We start from the raw sequence: 16941 nt of genomic DNA, 5'->3' as shown, positions 1-16941 counted from the left end.
CAGCACAATAATACCTAATTATAAAGTAATCATGTTAAAACACTGAATGAAGCTGCATCTGAGCTATAGGTTTGTTTTTTTTTTTATACTATTATTATTACTTTTACTCCTTTTCTCTATATTAACATTCTATATCTTTTTCTGTTGTGTTGCTAGTTCTTCTAAACCGATGCAAATGTACTAAGAAACGATGATCATGCATCTATGTGATGATGTTAAGAATTACTGATTGCATATGTAGAATGGTATGCTTTCTAAATGTTGGGTTAATTTCTTTTTTTCCGTTAATTAATAAAAAAAAAAAAAAAAAAGATCTTTTAAAAGCCACACCGGTCCTCTTTCCAAAGAGCAGACACGTGCACCAGGCAGGCCTTCTGGAAGCATTTATATTGGGGTACAGGGTGGGAATGAGAGGGACAATGAGGCCCTTAGACTTCTGAAAAGTGAAGTGATTTACTGATGTAATTCTACAACTTTTAATTAGTCAATTAGATGGCATAGGTCATGCTAATTTGCTATATTTAAAAGGCAAATATTCCCTTTTACTTTACACAATTACATCAAGATTTATTTATAAAATCAGTTTTCCTCAAACATTCCAATGGCACGGCCTTTAAAGAAGGAATTCAAAAAGTCTAAAAATTTCCATGGGAAATGATCCTTTTGAATACTCTACATTTTGTCCCATTCCATGACTACATATATTTTTTCCATCTGAGATATTTTATTGGAAGACACTGTTGTTGGGTGTCTTCTTTGCAAAGCAAAGCAAAGTTTATGAAGTAAGTACTCCATATGCCTGTGTATTCTAAAAGCATCCATTCACCTAATTTTTAAGAACAGTCTTAGATGTGAATGACCATTACTTCATATTGTAGTCCATTTCTCTCACTCCTATTTTTCTGTAGGGGACTATCATGTTCTGGGATTTTGAAGGAAGTTGAGTTTCTACCTACTAGATAGAGCAGGAAGTACATGGGACAAATCATTCTCACAAACTTGTTACTACAGTGAAATGGGATTTAAAGTACAGTACCTGAGAGAGAAGGAGGAGAGCCAACAGGGGTTGAAGGGTTTGATGAAAAGCTGTTGTTAGTGTGATCTGGAGAATAGATCTTAAAACAGTGGGGAGGAAAAAACAACAACAAAACCTCATTCATTAGGAATAAACAATGAACATTTTTTTTTACATCACAAAGAGTCAATGCAAGTCATTTAAAAATTATATTACAAAACAAATTTGATTAATAATAGGGGTGGGACTGTATAGTCTCTAACATTTCTACCCAAGTCCTTTTTCACTATGATGAAGGCATGTGATTCCAGGCATTAGAAGGCCCAGACTGAATAAAAACTTTTACTTTGTACTTATTCTAGAGCACAAAGTTTGCATAAATAAAACTTATTTTATGCTCCCAATGGTAAGGAAAACCCAAATGAAGAGATAAAATATTAGTTAGAGCAATGTATCTCCAGAAATCTACTTCTGGAGAAAATATCAGGTGTGTTTCCTCAAGCAAATAAGGTGCTCCATTTTTTTCACTAGTGAACATGCAAGAGATATTCAATCCTAGCCCTGTGGCAGCAAGCCAGCAAAGAAGAAGAGCTGAGTCCTAGAGTGCCAGTTATGTTACAATTTCTAGATGGATCTTATCACTGCCACTCCCTCTCCACCCCCCCCAAAGCCTTTTCCAACATGTTTTATAATGCCTTTTGTAATATTAAGCTTGGCTGGTCTATGAACACCATATTACTTTAGAGAAAAATAAGAAATCAAGATAGAACATCTATGAACCTAAAGACCCTAAGATCCATCAATGATACCGCTTAATACAACTCTGAGGATACGAGATGAAAGAGACTTTCCAGGTACTAGATGCCTTAGAGCTCTCTCTTCAGATTTTCCAATGACACTATGCAAAAAAGCTACCATTTTTCCAAAATCAGAGCTATTTGCCATTCTTCTTCTAAAATTCCAAATGTTTACTACTGATTAAAGTTCACCCTCCTACAATGGTACACGTGGAGTCCAAAGTCAATATTTCCTCACCGAAGCAAGTGCTTTCCCCAGAGCATCTCCAGTCTGGGAGCTGCCTGCTGCCCCGCTTCCTCTATTTGCTGCAAAAACAAAAGGCAGAATATGAAAACCAGGCAGTGAGACGTCTAACAATTTTCTATTCCTGGTCCATTTACTCACAATTTAATTGCATTTTTAATGCTAATTACAACACATTAATCTTTAATTAGCATTAATTTGTTTGCTGAGGTAGATGTCAAATATATTCATGTTACATTTTTTACAGATAAAATATAAATCTGACACCTTGGTTTAAAGATAAAGTATTTTAGTCACCACTACTTTCCCTCTTGTTGCTTATGAGTAGTGAATGGCACCAAGTGAGCACATGGACATTCACTGCTAGGAAGTGTGGAGAATTTTCAGGTCTCGGAAGTCCTCAAAGTTCGGTTTTTCTTTATATAGTAAATAGAATTATCTTCACAAATAATTTTCCATGTTTTCAAATAAATGAAAAATTGGATACATAATAACATGGGAGGTGGGGGTTCACTTGCAGAATTCTGCCATAAAGCAAGCCAAATCAAATTAAAAAATCTAACAGCTCCAGCTTCCTAGCAGAGAAAATATTTTAAACTACATTCACTCTCCATTTCATTTAAGTCTGTGTTCACATAAAAATTTGAACAGCTATGCTACCGAAAGTCAATATGGTTTCAAATTCCAGAGATAAAATAAGTCTACCTAGTCATGACGCTTACCCCAACTGCCTTAAACACTGGTATTTTTATCTAGTGAATAGATGAACAAAGAGTACTGTTAATAAAAAGATGTAGATTCTAGTACTTAACACAAAGCCATCTCTATCTAACAAATATCTTTTGAAGGTAACTTGCCTTTATACACAAACGGTAAAATGGTATAGTGCCGCATCAATACAATGCCTAGAACATTTGCTGAGGTGCATTTATGAAGACCTCAAAATTGACATAGTAATTAAAAAACTCACTGAACTCCCAGGGAAAGATGCTTTTCCCTGTTTGTGTGTGTGTGTGTGTGTGTGTGTGTGTGTGAAATAAGGAAATCTTAAATCAACTGACTAATTCAAACAAATGTCACTGTACGTTTTAACAATCCCCAGCCCTCTCCTTGAACCAAGAGAGCACCTTCTTTGCTGTAGGTTGTGCCATCATCAGGTTTCTAACCTGTGAAATGGAGTGGTAGAATCAGAATGTAATTGGTCAGATGCTCTGATTCTACAGGCCTCAATTTCATTCTCCTGACTTCTGCTTGGCGTGGTTAAAGTACGCTTGTTCTTTTTACATGTTTATATGTCGGGCTAATCAACTAGATAAACCTTTTGATAGATGTCTTATTTGGTTAATAAAACCTACACCCATATTCATTTGTTAATTACTAAAATACCAAAAGAACTGAAATGCCGTACAAAGAACACAACACATTTGGACAAATCAAACCTGCTTTTTCATATCACAAATTTATATTAAAATATATAAATTATTAGTACTCAAGATTATATGATTAAGCAAATTCTTTGAAATGACGGTCTGACACCATGCAATTAACTGGGCTAGTGGAAGCAACTCACAAATATCAAGATCATTAAAACATTTATATTAAAAGGTAACTGCATATATATCTAATGTGAAGAATGAGAAGAAATTTGGATTAAGGAGTTCTTTTAAAACTAAAGGCAATTCTAAAGAGAAAACAGAACAGATTTTGAAAATGTAGACAGCACTAACATCTTTAGCATATATTACACCATGGTATCTGGGGCAACTTTTTTCTTTTAGAAGCAACATTATCTTTTCATTATTAGATATCTAAAAATTGGATTCAGCAGACAAAATGTCATATCTGCTTCATGTGAAAGCAGATCTTCATGAAATTAAACTGCAGAATCACAAACTGGAAAAAATCATATTAGCTAAAAAAGAACCTAAACTAAGAAGGACAAAATATTGTTTCACATACAGATAAAATGTGCTAAGTAGTAGCTATTAAAAGATTGAATCTTCCTTTGAACAATTTTAAAATGAAGATTATACATTAAAAAATACATATTTTTTTTTGTAAAACCAAAGAGGAAAACTTGAAAGCCAATAAAAGAATTTTAAGAACATTAAAAAAATCATTTATAGCATAGAATTACACTTTAGAGAAGTTTTTATGAGTCATTATTTCTTTAGCAATATTTACTTTATCACACCTTTCTAACTAAACTTTCTATTATTTACCATTTTATAAAGGGAGATATTAAGACCCAGGAAGTAGAGTTTCAAAAAATATAATCTACTCCTTACCTTATATTCTCATGAAAATATTTCAGAGAACTACAAAAGCCACTCATGGAAGTCACTGATAACAAGAGGCTATTTTTTAACATGAAGCCATTTTACCTTCCAACAGCTGGGGAACCAAACCAAGGGCTCGAATTTCAAAGCAGTTTACTGGGGCCAGTTTGCCCTTTCACTTGGAATGTCTTTTGTTCTGTTCCAGGAAACTTCGGAGAAGGCATATTTTCAAGATTCCCTGAACATGAAAAAGTGCTTTCTCTTAAAGATTTCTTTTTATTTATATAACTGATATATCAAAGGGCATAAATACTCAGAAAGTCAATAAATTTTTAATTTTCAAATGGAAAATTAGCAAAACACACTTCTAATTAAACTCTGTGCTCATCAAATCTGACTTATGGTTTTAATGTAACAGGAGTTGACTGCTATTCGCGACTCAAGTTTTTGCCAACTCATATACTGTCAGAAATTACCAAAATGCCCATATAATTGAAAAAAGATGAAAACTATTGCCTTTATTCGGTGAAGGCTGGATTGATTTCTTAGGTTATTTTGCAGAAATCAATTTCTCTTGCTCAAGAGAAAAAATAATCAGTCTCTAAGTAGAGCTGTAACATAAATATGAATGGAAGATGAGCAATTATTAAGAAGAACTATAATTTTGTAGGAGGATTCAACACTGCCAGCCGCCCAATTATTGTTCAGATGGCTTGAACACAGGTGTTGCTGCTAGCTAGAAGATGCAGCAGAAAGAAGGGCTTCATATCTTTCACTGCATGTTGGACCACCCTCTGTGTCAGTCTCAGCTTTGGGGAAATGTCAATTCCCATTAGAACACACCCTAAACAAAACACCAGGATGAGTGGGGCCTGGGGACCAACTACTGAAAATCAGAATTTGGAAAATGTGCTGCTCCTTTACTGCACACCCATAGCCTCAGGCTGGGAACATCATGAAGACATCAAAAGAATAAGAAGTGCAATTCATAGTATGTTGTCTGAGAGATGATGGCTTTAAAATTTAGGATTTTCTGAATCAAGTCAAAATGACCCTCAAGCTATTAAACCATCAGAAGCAGCATAACAATTCCATGAGCTTGTCTATAAATATGACAAAGTGAGCATTTTCAGTACTCCTACTACACAGTCTGAAAACACATACACTAGTTTATATCAGTACAGGCTATATCCTGAAATATAGGCTACAAAAAATATACTAATTTTTAGCAGGAGGGATTCCTTGGAATTTATGGGGGGGGGGGTTGGGCCTCATGACCATGTGCAGGAAATGGAAGAGTAAACTTTAATCAAACTAGTTTATTGTTCTCCGTTGGTGGTCTTTGTAACTAAGACACACTGACACTGTTGGATAAAATTCATATTACTCTTACACTCTCTGTTCCTGTTCATCATCAATTGCAGTGGAAGGCGCAAGATTCTTGTAAAATACAAAGTGAATATTATGTGACTACTTTAACAATAAAATTACTATGCAAGCAAGGCCTGGAGGGGAAAAGGACATAACCTTTCTACTACAAAAGCCACATACTAAAATGCATCATGTCATACAAACATATCATTAGAAATGAAAGTTGTAAACCAGATTATTTCATGAACCAGACAGATATTCCAGGGTAATCCTTGGCATATGTTGTATTTAATCAATCTTGGCAGTCTAATTCTTCAACACTGTTTGGTCTGAGGTTTTAAAAAATATATATGGGAAATACCACGCATTAGGAAGCAGGCCAAAGACTAATAAAACCATAGTAATTATTATAATCATTATGCTAGTTATATGCCCAATTGCCTAAGGAAAAAGCAGAGTGTGTAGTCCCAAACCATGCGGGGTCATACCCTGGGGAAGCTGGAGCACTATTATCCTTGAGCAGCCCCAGTGGACTGGACCACGGTGGAGAGTCCACTCCTTTTGACCAGGAAGGACTACAGGTATCATAGAAGGTAGAAAGGAAATATGTGGATAGAAAAAACATATATGCCTACTGTGGTAGTTAGGTTCAGGCGTCAACTTGGCCAGGTGACAGTGCCTAGTTCTGTTGCTGTGTATTTGAATCATTAGCTTGTGAAACCCATTTATGGTTGATTACATCTGCAGTCCCTAAGGGGAGTGTCTTCTTCAATGAGTGATGTTTAATTTAATTCATAGGAAGCTTTAAAAAGAGAGCTCAACGCAGCACAGCCCAAGTAGCTCAGCATACCTCATCTCCACGCTGGCAGCTCAGCCTAGACCCTTGGAGATGCAGAAAGGTATCACCCTGGGGAAAGCTGTTAGAACCCAGGAGTCTGGAAAGGTCAGGAAACAACGCCCTGTGCTGTCCCATTTAAGAGAACCTCAGAGGAAAGTTGGCTGCCTTTCCTCTGAAGAACTATACGTTTTTAACTAAGCAAATCCCCTTATTAAAAGCCAATCCATCTCTGGTCTGTTGCATTCTGACAGCTTTGGCAAACTAGAACAGCTACCATTCTTCATACACTTCTATTCTCTCTAGCTAGTATCTAGTAATCTACTATGATTCCTCTTCTACATTCACGCTCAGATGCAGAGCCCTGGACTGTACTGTTTCTGAGCTACACCCAGCAGCATTTTTTTCCTTTAATTTATTAAACATACCAACATACAAACACAAGCATTCTGACCATATGATCATTCCATTCTTGATATATAATCAATAACTCACAATATCATCACATAGTTGTATATTCATGATCATTTCATAGAACATTTGCATCAGTTCAGAAAAAGAAATAAAAAGAAAATAGAAAAAATTCATACATATCATACCCCTTAGCCCTCCTTTTCATTGAACGCTAGCTGAAATTTCAATTTACGAAATTTATTTTAACATTTGTTCCCCCTATTATTTATTTATTTTTAATCCTTATGTTTTATTCATCTGTCCATAAGGTAGATAAAAGGAGCATCAGACACAAGGTTTTCATAATGACAAAGTCACATTTCAAAAGCTATATCATTATACAATCATCTTCAAGAAACATGGTTACCAGAACACAGCTCTACATTTTCAGGCAGTTCCCTCCAGCCTCTCCATTACACCTTAACTAAAAAAGGTGATATCTATATTATGTGTAAGAATAACCTCCAGGATAACCTCTCGACTCTGGAATCTCTCAGCCACTGATACATCATTTTGTCTCATTTCGCTCTTCCCCCTTTTGGTCGAGAAGGTTTTCTCAATTCCTTGATGCTAAGTTTCACTTATTCTAGGATTTCTGTCCCACGTTGCCAGGAAGGTCCTTACCCCTGAGAGTCATGTCCCATGTAGAGACGGGGAGGGCAGTGAGCTTGCTTGTCATGTTAGCTGAGAGAGAGAGGCCACAAATGAGCAACAAAAGAGGTTCTCTTGGGGGTGACTCTTAGTCCTAATTTTAAGTAGGCTTAGCCTATCCTTTGGGGGGTTAAGTTTCATATGAACAAATCCCAAGATTGGGGGCTCAGCCTATTGCTTTGATTGTCCCCACTGCTTGTGAGAATATCAAGAATTCTTTACTTGGGGAAGTTGAATTTTCCTTTCTTACCATTCCCCCAAGGGAACTTTGCAAACACTTTTTTATTAACCGTTCAAATCACCCTGGGATTTATTGGGGCATCACTCTGGACAAACCGACAGAATCTCATGCCCTACTCAAGGTTCCATATACTACGGTATTCAATCAATGTCCACATAAGTTATAGTAGGAAATGCACTAGTCAAAATATAAATTTTGTACCAAATAAACATCTTTTGCTTTAGTTTTACATATAAGTTAAAGTTTAAAATATTAATTACCATCTATTTTCAACACCCTGCAGTACTGACATTCCTTTGTTCTTCCTCATGCAGAAGCAGTTTTAAACTTGCACATTTAGTCACTATCATTATACATTCTAGGCATTCCTAGAATATACTATCTCAGTCTTTATCATCTATCTCTCTTTTGAAAACTCCTTTTGTGCCCCCAGGCCTCCTCTCTCTATCATTCTCACATTCAGCTTCATTCAGTGTTCTAACATTATTGTATTACAGTTAGGTAGTATTACGCTATACACTTCTGAATTTTTACAATCAGTCCTGTTGCACAATTTGTATCCCTTCAGCTCCAATTACCCAATATCTACCCTATTTCTATCTCCTGATGGTCTCTGTTACCAACTGAAATTTTCCAAGTTCATTCACTAATGTCAGTTCATATCAGTGAGACCATACAGTATTTGCCCTTTTATTTCTGGCTAATCTCACTCAGCATAATGTCCTTAAGGTCCATCCATGTTGTTACATACTTAATAACTTTATTCTGTCTTACAGCTGCATAATATTCCATCATATTTACATACCACAGCTTGTTTAGCCACTTGTCTGTTGATGGACATTTGGGCTGTTTCCATCTCTTGGCAATTGTAAATAATGCTGCTATAAACATTGGTGCAGCAGAATATTTTTGAAAAGGCCTCTGGAATCAAGTTGACGGGCTCTGATGTTGGTAAGGCCCCCTAACTTACCTTCTCTTCTTAACAACAGAGTGCTACTCCAGTTGAACTACTATGAATCAATGCTGTCTGGATGCATTATATTCATATAATTCCAGAATGCTTAAAAGCCCCTTTCAATTCAGATATATCTAAGGTAATCCTCAGAGCTTGCTGGCAAGGCTTGAAAGAGAAGTTAATGGATAATATGCCACAAGTAAAATATTTCACTCCACAGTTCACTCAAAATCCATGGATGAATGTGTTATTTTAAAAATCTCCTCATTGACCATCAGGAGATAGAAATAGGGTAAGATAGTGTGTAATTGGAGCTGAAGGGATACAGATTGTGCAATAGGACTGGATACAAAAACTCAGAAATGGACAGCACAATACTACCTAACTGTAATATAATTATGTTAAAACACTGAATGAAGCTGCATGGGAGAATGATAGAGGGAGGAAGGCTGGGGACATAAATGAAATCAGAAAGAAAGATAGATGGTAAAGATCGAGATGGTATAATCTAGGAATGCCTAGAGTGTATAATAATAGTGAAATGTACAAGGTACAATTTTTAAAATGTTTTTGCATGAGGAAGAACAAAGGAATGTCATTATTGCAGGGTACTGAAAATAGATGGTAATTAATATTTTAAAATGTCACCTTCTGTGTGAGACTAAATCAAAAAATGTTTATTAGTTACAAAATTTATATTTTGACTAGTGCATTTCCTAATATAACTTATGTAGACAGTTTGATTGAACGCCATAAGTACTTGGAATCTCAGGTAGGACATGAGATTTTGCTGGTTTGTCCAGAGTGATGCCCCGATGAATCCCAGAGTGATTCAATCAGTGAGTAGAAAAGTATCTGCAAAGTCCCCTTCGGGAAGTGGTGAGAACAGGGAGAAATTCAACTTCTCCAAGTTGAATTCTTGATATTCTCACAAGCAGTGTGGACAACCAAAGCTATAGGCAGAGCCCCCAGACTTGGGATTTGTTCACATGAAACTTAACCCCACAAAGGATAGGTCAAGCCTACTTAAAATTTAGGCCTAAGAGTCACCCCCAAGAGAGCCTCTTTTGTTGCTCAGATGTGGCCCCTCTCCAGCCAACACAACAAGCAGTCTCACCACCCTACCCCTCTCTACGTGGGACACGACTCCCAGGGGTATGGACCTTCCTGGCAACGTGGGACAGAGATCTTGGAATGAACGCAGACTCAGCATCAAGGGATTGAGAAAAACCCTAGAATGAGCTGAAACAGAGCATCAAGGGATTGAGAAAACCTTCTAGACCAAAAGGGGGAAGAGGGAAATGAGACAAAGTATCAATGGCTGAGAGATTCCAAACAGAGTCGAAGAGGTTATCCTGGAGGTTATTCTTATGCATCAAGTAGATATCATCTTGTTATTCAAGATGTAACGGAGAGGCTGGAGGGAACTGCCTGAAAATGTAGAGCTGTATTCCAGTAGCTATGTTTCTTGATGATGATTGTATAATGGTGTAGCTTTCACAGTGTGACTATGTATGATTGTGAAAACCTTGTGTCTTATGCTCCTTTTATCTACCTTGTCAACAGATGAGTAGAACATATGGAATAAAAATAAATAATAGGGGGAACAAATGCTAAAATAAATTTAGTTTAAATGCTAGTGATCAATGAAAGCAAGAGGTAAGGGGTATGGTAGGTATAATCTTTTTATTTTTTTCTTTCCTGTGTTCGTTTTATTTCTTTTTCTATTGTCTTTTTATTTCTTTTTCTGAATTAATGCAAATGTTCTAAGAAATGATGAATATGCAACTAAGTGATGATATTGTGAATTATTGATTATGTATATTGTTTTATTTTATTTTTTTAACTAATAAATAAATTTTTTAAAAAACCCTCATTAATATAATCTGAATAAGCTTCGCCTTTCCTAAGGGTTTCTCAAAAAATGATACTGGGCATGAAAACAGCAAAAGAAAATGAAACAACAATCCCTCCTCTGAGCTAAAAAAGTCCAAAGCCACCACAGACCTCAGTAGGCATCTTTCATCTTTGAGATGCAGAAGACAGAACAAGAGGTGAGGGAGTGTGGTTTCAGGCAGGTTACTTCTGATGGTCCTGCAGCTTACACCTCACCCACCAACACTGTGTTGTTCTCTCAGCCATTCAGGACAAACGCTGACCATTACAACATGAAATTGAGAGATGGGGGAGCGGTCTTCCTTTGAATGAAAAAAGCAGCATCCTAAGACATCAATGCCATGTGTGAAAAGACTGTACTACCTTGCAACTAACTTCTCACCAAGAAAACGTGAAAAATGTGATGCCCATGTTCTAGTGCCTGAACTCACTCTTAAGGCATTAGTACTGCTAACCAGTCATTTCTGAAGACTCATATGTGTAATCTCAAATATGTGTCAGGTCATGTGTTCCCTATTTATCAGTTATTTATTTAGGTCTGTGTGTTCTCTGAGATACAGGCAATGTGACATTTTTAAATTTTTTTTTTATTTCAGAATGAGTGAGAATATGTCTAATATTTTCACAAATCTACAGATGAATCCTATCAACCCATATTACTTGTTAGGGAAGTACCACTAACATAAGAAGGGAAAGCTTCTCTTCTTGTTATAAAGACATGCTGCCATCCTTGACTTCTTCTACACTCTGAAAACCAAACCAAAGCCTAAGAGAATTAAAGTGTGAAGAAACATGAGCCACTCGGAACTGTGCTAATACTATGCTATCAGCTTTAAAATTTCCCTAGCATTTAATTAAGAAATTGGGAAACTCATTACTTTAAGGGAGAATGTTCTATATTTCCGCAAATTAATAAAGGTCAATCACTCTAAAAATCTGAATTACCATGTCAATTTATTTCTCTAAAAGATTATGCTTACATTTTACTAGTAGACTTTGACAAGTACACCCATTGTTGTGAAATAGTTTATGTAATAAAGTTGCTTCTAAAAAGCTCTTCTCTGGGTTCTAAAAATCCTCTACTTTTCCCTTTTTAAGTTATAGATCCTTTATTTTTGTCTTGACCCTCCCTTCACTTAAACAGAGCCCTAAGGTCTATAACAAGTTAAGACCATCCTTAGCGTGTAGCTGAACCCATACATATGTAGACGCTACCTACTCTTCCACTCTGCATACACCAAATGTGAAGAGTCTCCTGATCATTCACAAGATAATAATGAACCAACGGTTTCAACGAAGCAAATTTCGTTCCCACTCAGGCTCTTAGCTAAACTAATCACAACTCACTGAGACTGATTACACCATCTACCTAACATCTCTCTTTCCAAGTTGTGGTGCCTCTTCCCCAAGAAGACAGTTTTGCAAATCAAGCGACAAAACTTTTTTCAAAAAGCATCTGTCTTTTCCTGAATTCAAGGTTTTGCTCCACCATCATACTTTCCTGAAAGAGAAAATTACTCAAACCAAAAGTAGACAGGAAATCTGTCATGTAAGTAGATGAATGACCAGTCATCCTTCTTTATAACTAAACCTCATGACTGTAGAAATGGGGCTTTCCATTTGTCAAACCACACTGAAGTGAAATATGCTTTTCTCACTCTTTCAGTTCTGCAGTTCTTTCTTTCTTCTTGTTTTTAAAATCTGCCAAAACTGCATTGATGGCTAGCAAAACTTCCCCACGTGACCTCTGTCCGTAGCTCCTCAAGGTCAAACTGATGCAACACATTTGTAGAAGCTTTGGTATGAAAAGTTACAAAATTGGAAACTCTTTCCTAAATTTGCTTCTTGGTGAGACATGATGGAGAGGGCTTTTAGATGGCTCATCTCAAGTGTGAAGTATATTATTGAATAAGTAGGGAGTGTATTATTTAGGCAGATTAAATTTGCAACTTTTTAAAACATCTCTCTTCTCTTTCATCAAAAACTCTCCCACATATGTGATTCACACTTCTTTCCTAAATTCTATATCCTAACTAAAGAAAATGGAAAAAACTGAACGAATTAAACGGAATAAATAGTAGCATTATTCTGGCACATATTCTTTCTCACAAATATCCTCAGTGTCCTCATCAGTGACTCTCTGATATGCTAAGGCCAAGCAGGGTTGGGTTTGACTTGGAACCAGAGTAGGTGACCAGTAAAGTCTTAAGTTTAATACCACCCTGAGGCATCCAGCCCTGCTGCTCATCCGAATGACAATGTTGTTAAATGGATTCAGAAGGGGCTGGCTGCATCCTCACATAGACTCTCTTCTCCAGGGGTGGCTGAGAATCCTGCCTGGCTCCTCCTTCTAGTTCTAAGGAGGATGCTGGTGTGTGAACCACTTCTTTTCTCACTCCTGAGAAAAGTACAAGAGTGGACTTGAAAAAAGAGAGGAATATGTCTTGCTATATTTGACAGCTTTCATTTATCAAATTTTAAGATACATAGATATACAGCTGGTTGGAGTTTGCATCAAATGCAGAGAAGTAAAATGACAATGTAGGACACTGAGAAACAACTGCAATCTCTAAATTTAAATAGCGGCAGCAGTGTTCTTCTTGGGTCCTAATCAGCAAGAATAGAGAAAAAGCAGCAAACATTTGGCTCACTGATGGCCAGACACTAATTCTCTCCTTCCTCATAAATGAACACACACTTCTTCACCTCTGAAGTTCCAATTGTCCAGAAGGTGAAATTCAAATAGTTACTAATAGCTACCTACGAATTTCACATAAACTTGTCTTTGGAAAGAGGGGCACGTTATGACTGGGAGTTGAGAAGTAGTCAGTACTTCTCAACAGTAAGACTATTAAGACCCATTATGCTCCCAACACACTCATCTTGAATGGGCCATCTTACATAGAGTTCACTTTGTTCACTGTTTAGATTGTGAGAAGCAAGGTAGTTTTGGTCCATTTAAATGCTTATTCATTCTAATGCCTTGCAATGGATAAAATGGCCAAATTTCAGTTCTTTGTGACAAAAAGCAATTATGGTTAAGCCAATGACAAGTTCTGTTTGGTTCATTTGTTTGTTCATTCCGTTTTTTGACAAATATTCGTTGCCTAATTGCTGTTCAATTATGAGGGAAAAAAAGAGTTCCTTCATTATTAAACCCTGATGTTGACTGCTGGCTACAGAATTGGCATTTCCGTGACTCACCCATTATACTGTCTGTCCCATTAGCAGGAGGCGTGCAGGAGGAGGTGCTGTAATGGTTTGTACCACTGCGATGGAAAGTGGACATCGGAGGGAGGCTGGAATTGATGTCTGCTGAGGAGTGTGATGGATAGCTCTGTAGCAAGATGGAGAAAAAGTAGGCCTTCTTCAACCATAAAATATTCATTGGGTTAGTTTTCTAATACTTATTTTAGAAGTCTTCAATTTGCAATGGAGATAGCCTTAAGAACTTCAAAACAGCCAAGAATATGTCTTGCTATATTTGACAGCTTTCATTTTTCAAACTTTAAAATACATAGATACACAGCTGACTGGAGTTTGCATCAAATGTAGAGAGGTAAAATGACAATGTTGGACACTGAGAAACAACTGTAATCTCTAAATCTAAAAAATACTGTTTAAAATCATCTCGATTTCAGTACAGTAAAGGACCATCTCTACTATTATTTTTGTGTGGTGGCCTATGATCAATGGAGAAAGATTTCACTATATAATTAAAAAACAACACCATGACCCATATGGCTCACATTATACTTTACCCTGATCTTCCGGCACTAACTGGTAAATAGCAACTAGTCTCAGATCTTCCCAAAAAACTGGATCATCTTTTGAAGGCCAGCAAGAACAAAACGGCAAATGAAAAATTTTAAACAGCACTAATGACTAAACATCTCTCTAAAGGGTCAACATGTAAAGCCGTTAATCTCTGATCATATTTAATTAAATTAGAACCAAAATGAATTGAGAATAGATTATTTTAAAGTTCCTTCTTTGATGTCTTCTCCATAACCCACTATATAGTTGACTATGAAATAAGAATATCATCTTTTTGGAATTATTTGGTTTAAGGCTTAGCTTTGAGTTCAATTATTCTAGTGGTCCAAATAAACTATTTTTATGGGGCATGTCACAATGCCTGTAAGGCGGCAAATTATTTTCTACTAAATCATCAGCATGGGGAATGATCACTAAAAGGGACATGGTTATTTAGAAAAGATACGCCAAAATATTTTCCTTTTTAAGAGAACAAGTAGCTTAAAGAGTTGTTCTTATAAGCATCTGAACATATGACAGAAGAGTAAAGAAAAAATATTTGTTAAAATATATTTTTCTACATATGTAAACTATTAACAGATCTTTATTATACCATTATAGGTGATGGTGTTAAAATTATTTTATATAAAAGTAGAGATTGAATTTGATGCTGATAGTCAGGGATGTTTAAAGCCCAGACATATATTCACAGGAGTGAAACCCTGGCCTCTTAATGTTTGCCCATTCATTTTATGAGGCTCATCCTGAGCCTTACACCTTTTCCTTGACATTTTTCCTTTACCATTTCCAACTTTTGCACAATCGCTTCTCTTTGAATCTCTAGCGCACTTGCATTCTGCAGAGTCATTTGACATTAATTAAATGCTTCCTTTCACTGCTCCCCTTTTCAAATAGTATTGCCACCTGTATCATAGCTGTTTGAGGGAGAGAACAGAGCTTGTACCTCTGTTTTTCACAAGTTGTGGCTAAGTGCTGAAAACATGGTTGTATTATGGGCTCAGTGAACAACTAGTTATTAGTTAGCATTTAATAAATAATGGATTGAAATACTACTTATTTGAGAGAAAGAAAACAGACTAGGAAAAGAGGCTACATTTTAGAACTATGTCTGCCAATGGCACCATAAATAACTGAAAATACCACTTCTGCATAACCCAAACAGTCCAACTTAGAGGACATCAGTGAAAGCTGACACAATGCCTTTAAAGCTTTCTACCTTCCCAAGAGAATGCTCTTCAAACTTTTGAATTTCAAGATCTCTTCCCTTGTCCAAAAAATTCCTTAGGTCCTGTTTAATCCATTTCTACTTGCCTCTACAAGAAAACCCCATGCAATTTTCTCCAAAGAATGATCGAGTGGACCATTCTATAGTACAGCTAGTCTGAAAAACTAGATGAAGCCACAGAACACCAAACACTGAATAGCAGGCATAGAACTATTTCTGCTCTAGTGCTAAAATGGAGAAAAAAGAAACAGAACATGGAAAAAGAAAAAGAGATGGTTTGACCTCTATAGTCCTACTGCATGCTGAGTTTCTGAAGAGTAGAGAAACTTTATAAATAACTCTGAATGAGAAGCATGTAAAAATCAAATGAAGAAAAGAATTATGAAAAAATATTTAAGTAACTGTAATAATCACAGGATGATGCAGGAAAAAGATACTCACATTAGCGAGAATTTTTAGATCTTTTAACTTTGTTAAACTTTGTGTTAAATGGGCAAACTCTCAATGTGACAGATGAAGGGTTAACACTGAGTTCAGAGAATAAAAATAAGAATTAATACTCATAGAGTTTTATGGGGAAACCAATGCAATCCATGTAAATCAGTTATTTTTAGAGTCACAGAAAATTAGATGCTGAGAGAAATTAATGAGATTTATAACTAGATTATTTTAGAATGAAAAATGTCTTGAAAACTACTGTCACTCAAAGATGTAATAAATGCACCACAGAGAATATTAGTGATATGTGAATAATGCCTCTTTTAGAGGATTTAGGGATCAACTCTAAGAGGCCTCTTAGCCTCTCTTTCTCCAGCTATTAATACTATCTGTCCTGTGTGCTACAAATGGAAAGGGGGAGTGTGATAAATTATGGCTTCATGTCCACTAACCATTTATTTTTAGATATGATACCCAAAGATAGTATACTTGGAGTCTATTGGCACAGAAAGTGTTGGAAATATTTCATTTACTGATGTTTCTATCAATCCATAAATTGATAATTTAAAGATTAGAAAACATAGTCGCTGGCAGCACATATTCAGAATGAATTCGTGCTTGGGGAGGGGGCACTACTGATCTTTTGTAATAATTCTTTGCTATGGGAGCTTTCCCATGTATTGTAGTGTGTTTACCAGCATTCCTGATGCTGATGGTATTAACCATGCCCTTCTACCCTGTTGTGACAACCAAAAATGTCCTCA

General features: G+C 36.2%; 1 protein-coding gene across 33 annotated transcripts in view; it reads right to left on the bottom strand.

Annotated features, from left to right (window-relative positions):
• The window catches only part of TCF4 (transcription factor 4), a 463737-nt gene that overhangs the window by 33442 nt on the left and 413354 nt on the right, over positions 1-16941 (bottom strand). For all 33 annotated transcript variants that reach the window (XM_077135388.1, XM_077135394.1, XM_077135390.1 and 30 more), the window contains 3 exons: positions 13942-14074; positions 2051-2118; positions 1037-1115 (listed from right to left, as the gene is read on the bottom strand). In XM_077135388.1, coding sequence (XP_076991503.1) covers positions 1037-1115; positions 2051-2118; positions 13942-14074 — 280 coding nt within the window. The remainder of the gene's footprint in view (positions 1-1036; positions 1116-2050; positions 2119-13941; positions 14075-16941) is intronic.

The sequence above is a fragment of the Tamandua tetradactyla genome, chromosome 18 (genome assembly GCF_023851605.1).
Source record: "Tamandua tetradactyla isolate mTamTet1 chromosome 18, mTamTet1.pri, whole genome shotgun sequence".
NCBI lineage: Eukaryota > Metazoa > Chordata > Mammalia > Pilosa > Myrmecophagidae > Tamandua > Tamandua tetradactyla.
The sequence above is the reverse complement of the archived record's forward strand: the minus strand, read 5'-3'. Positions and strand labels throughout refer to the sequence as shown.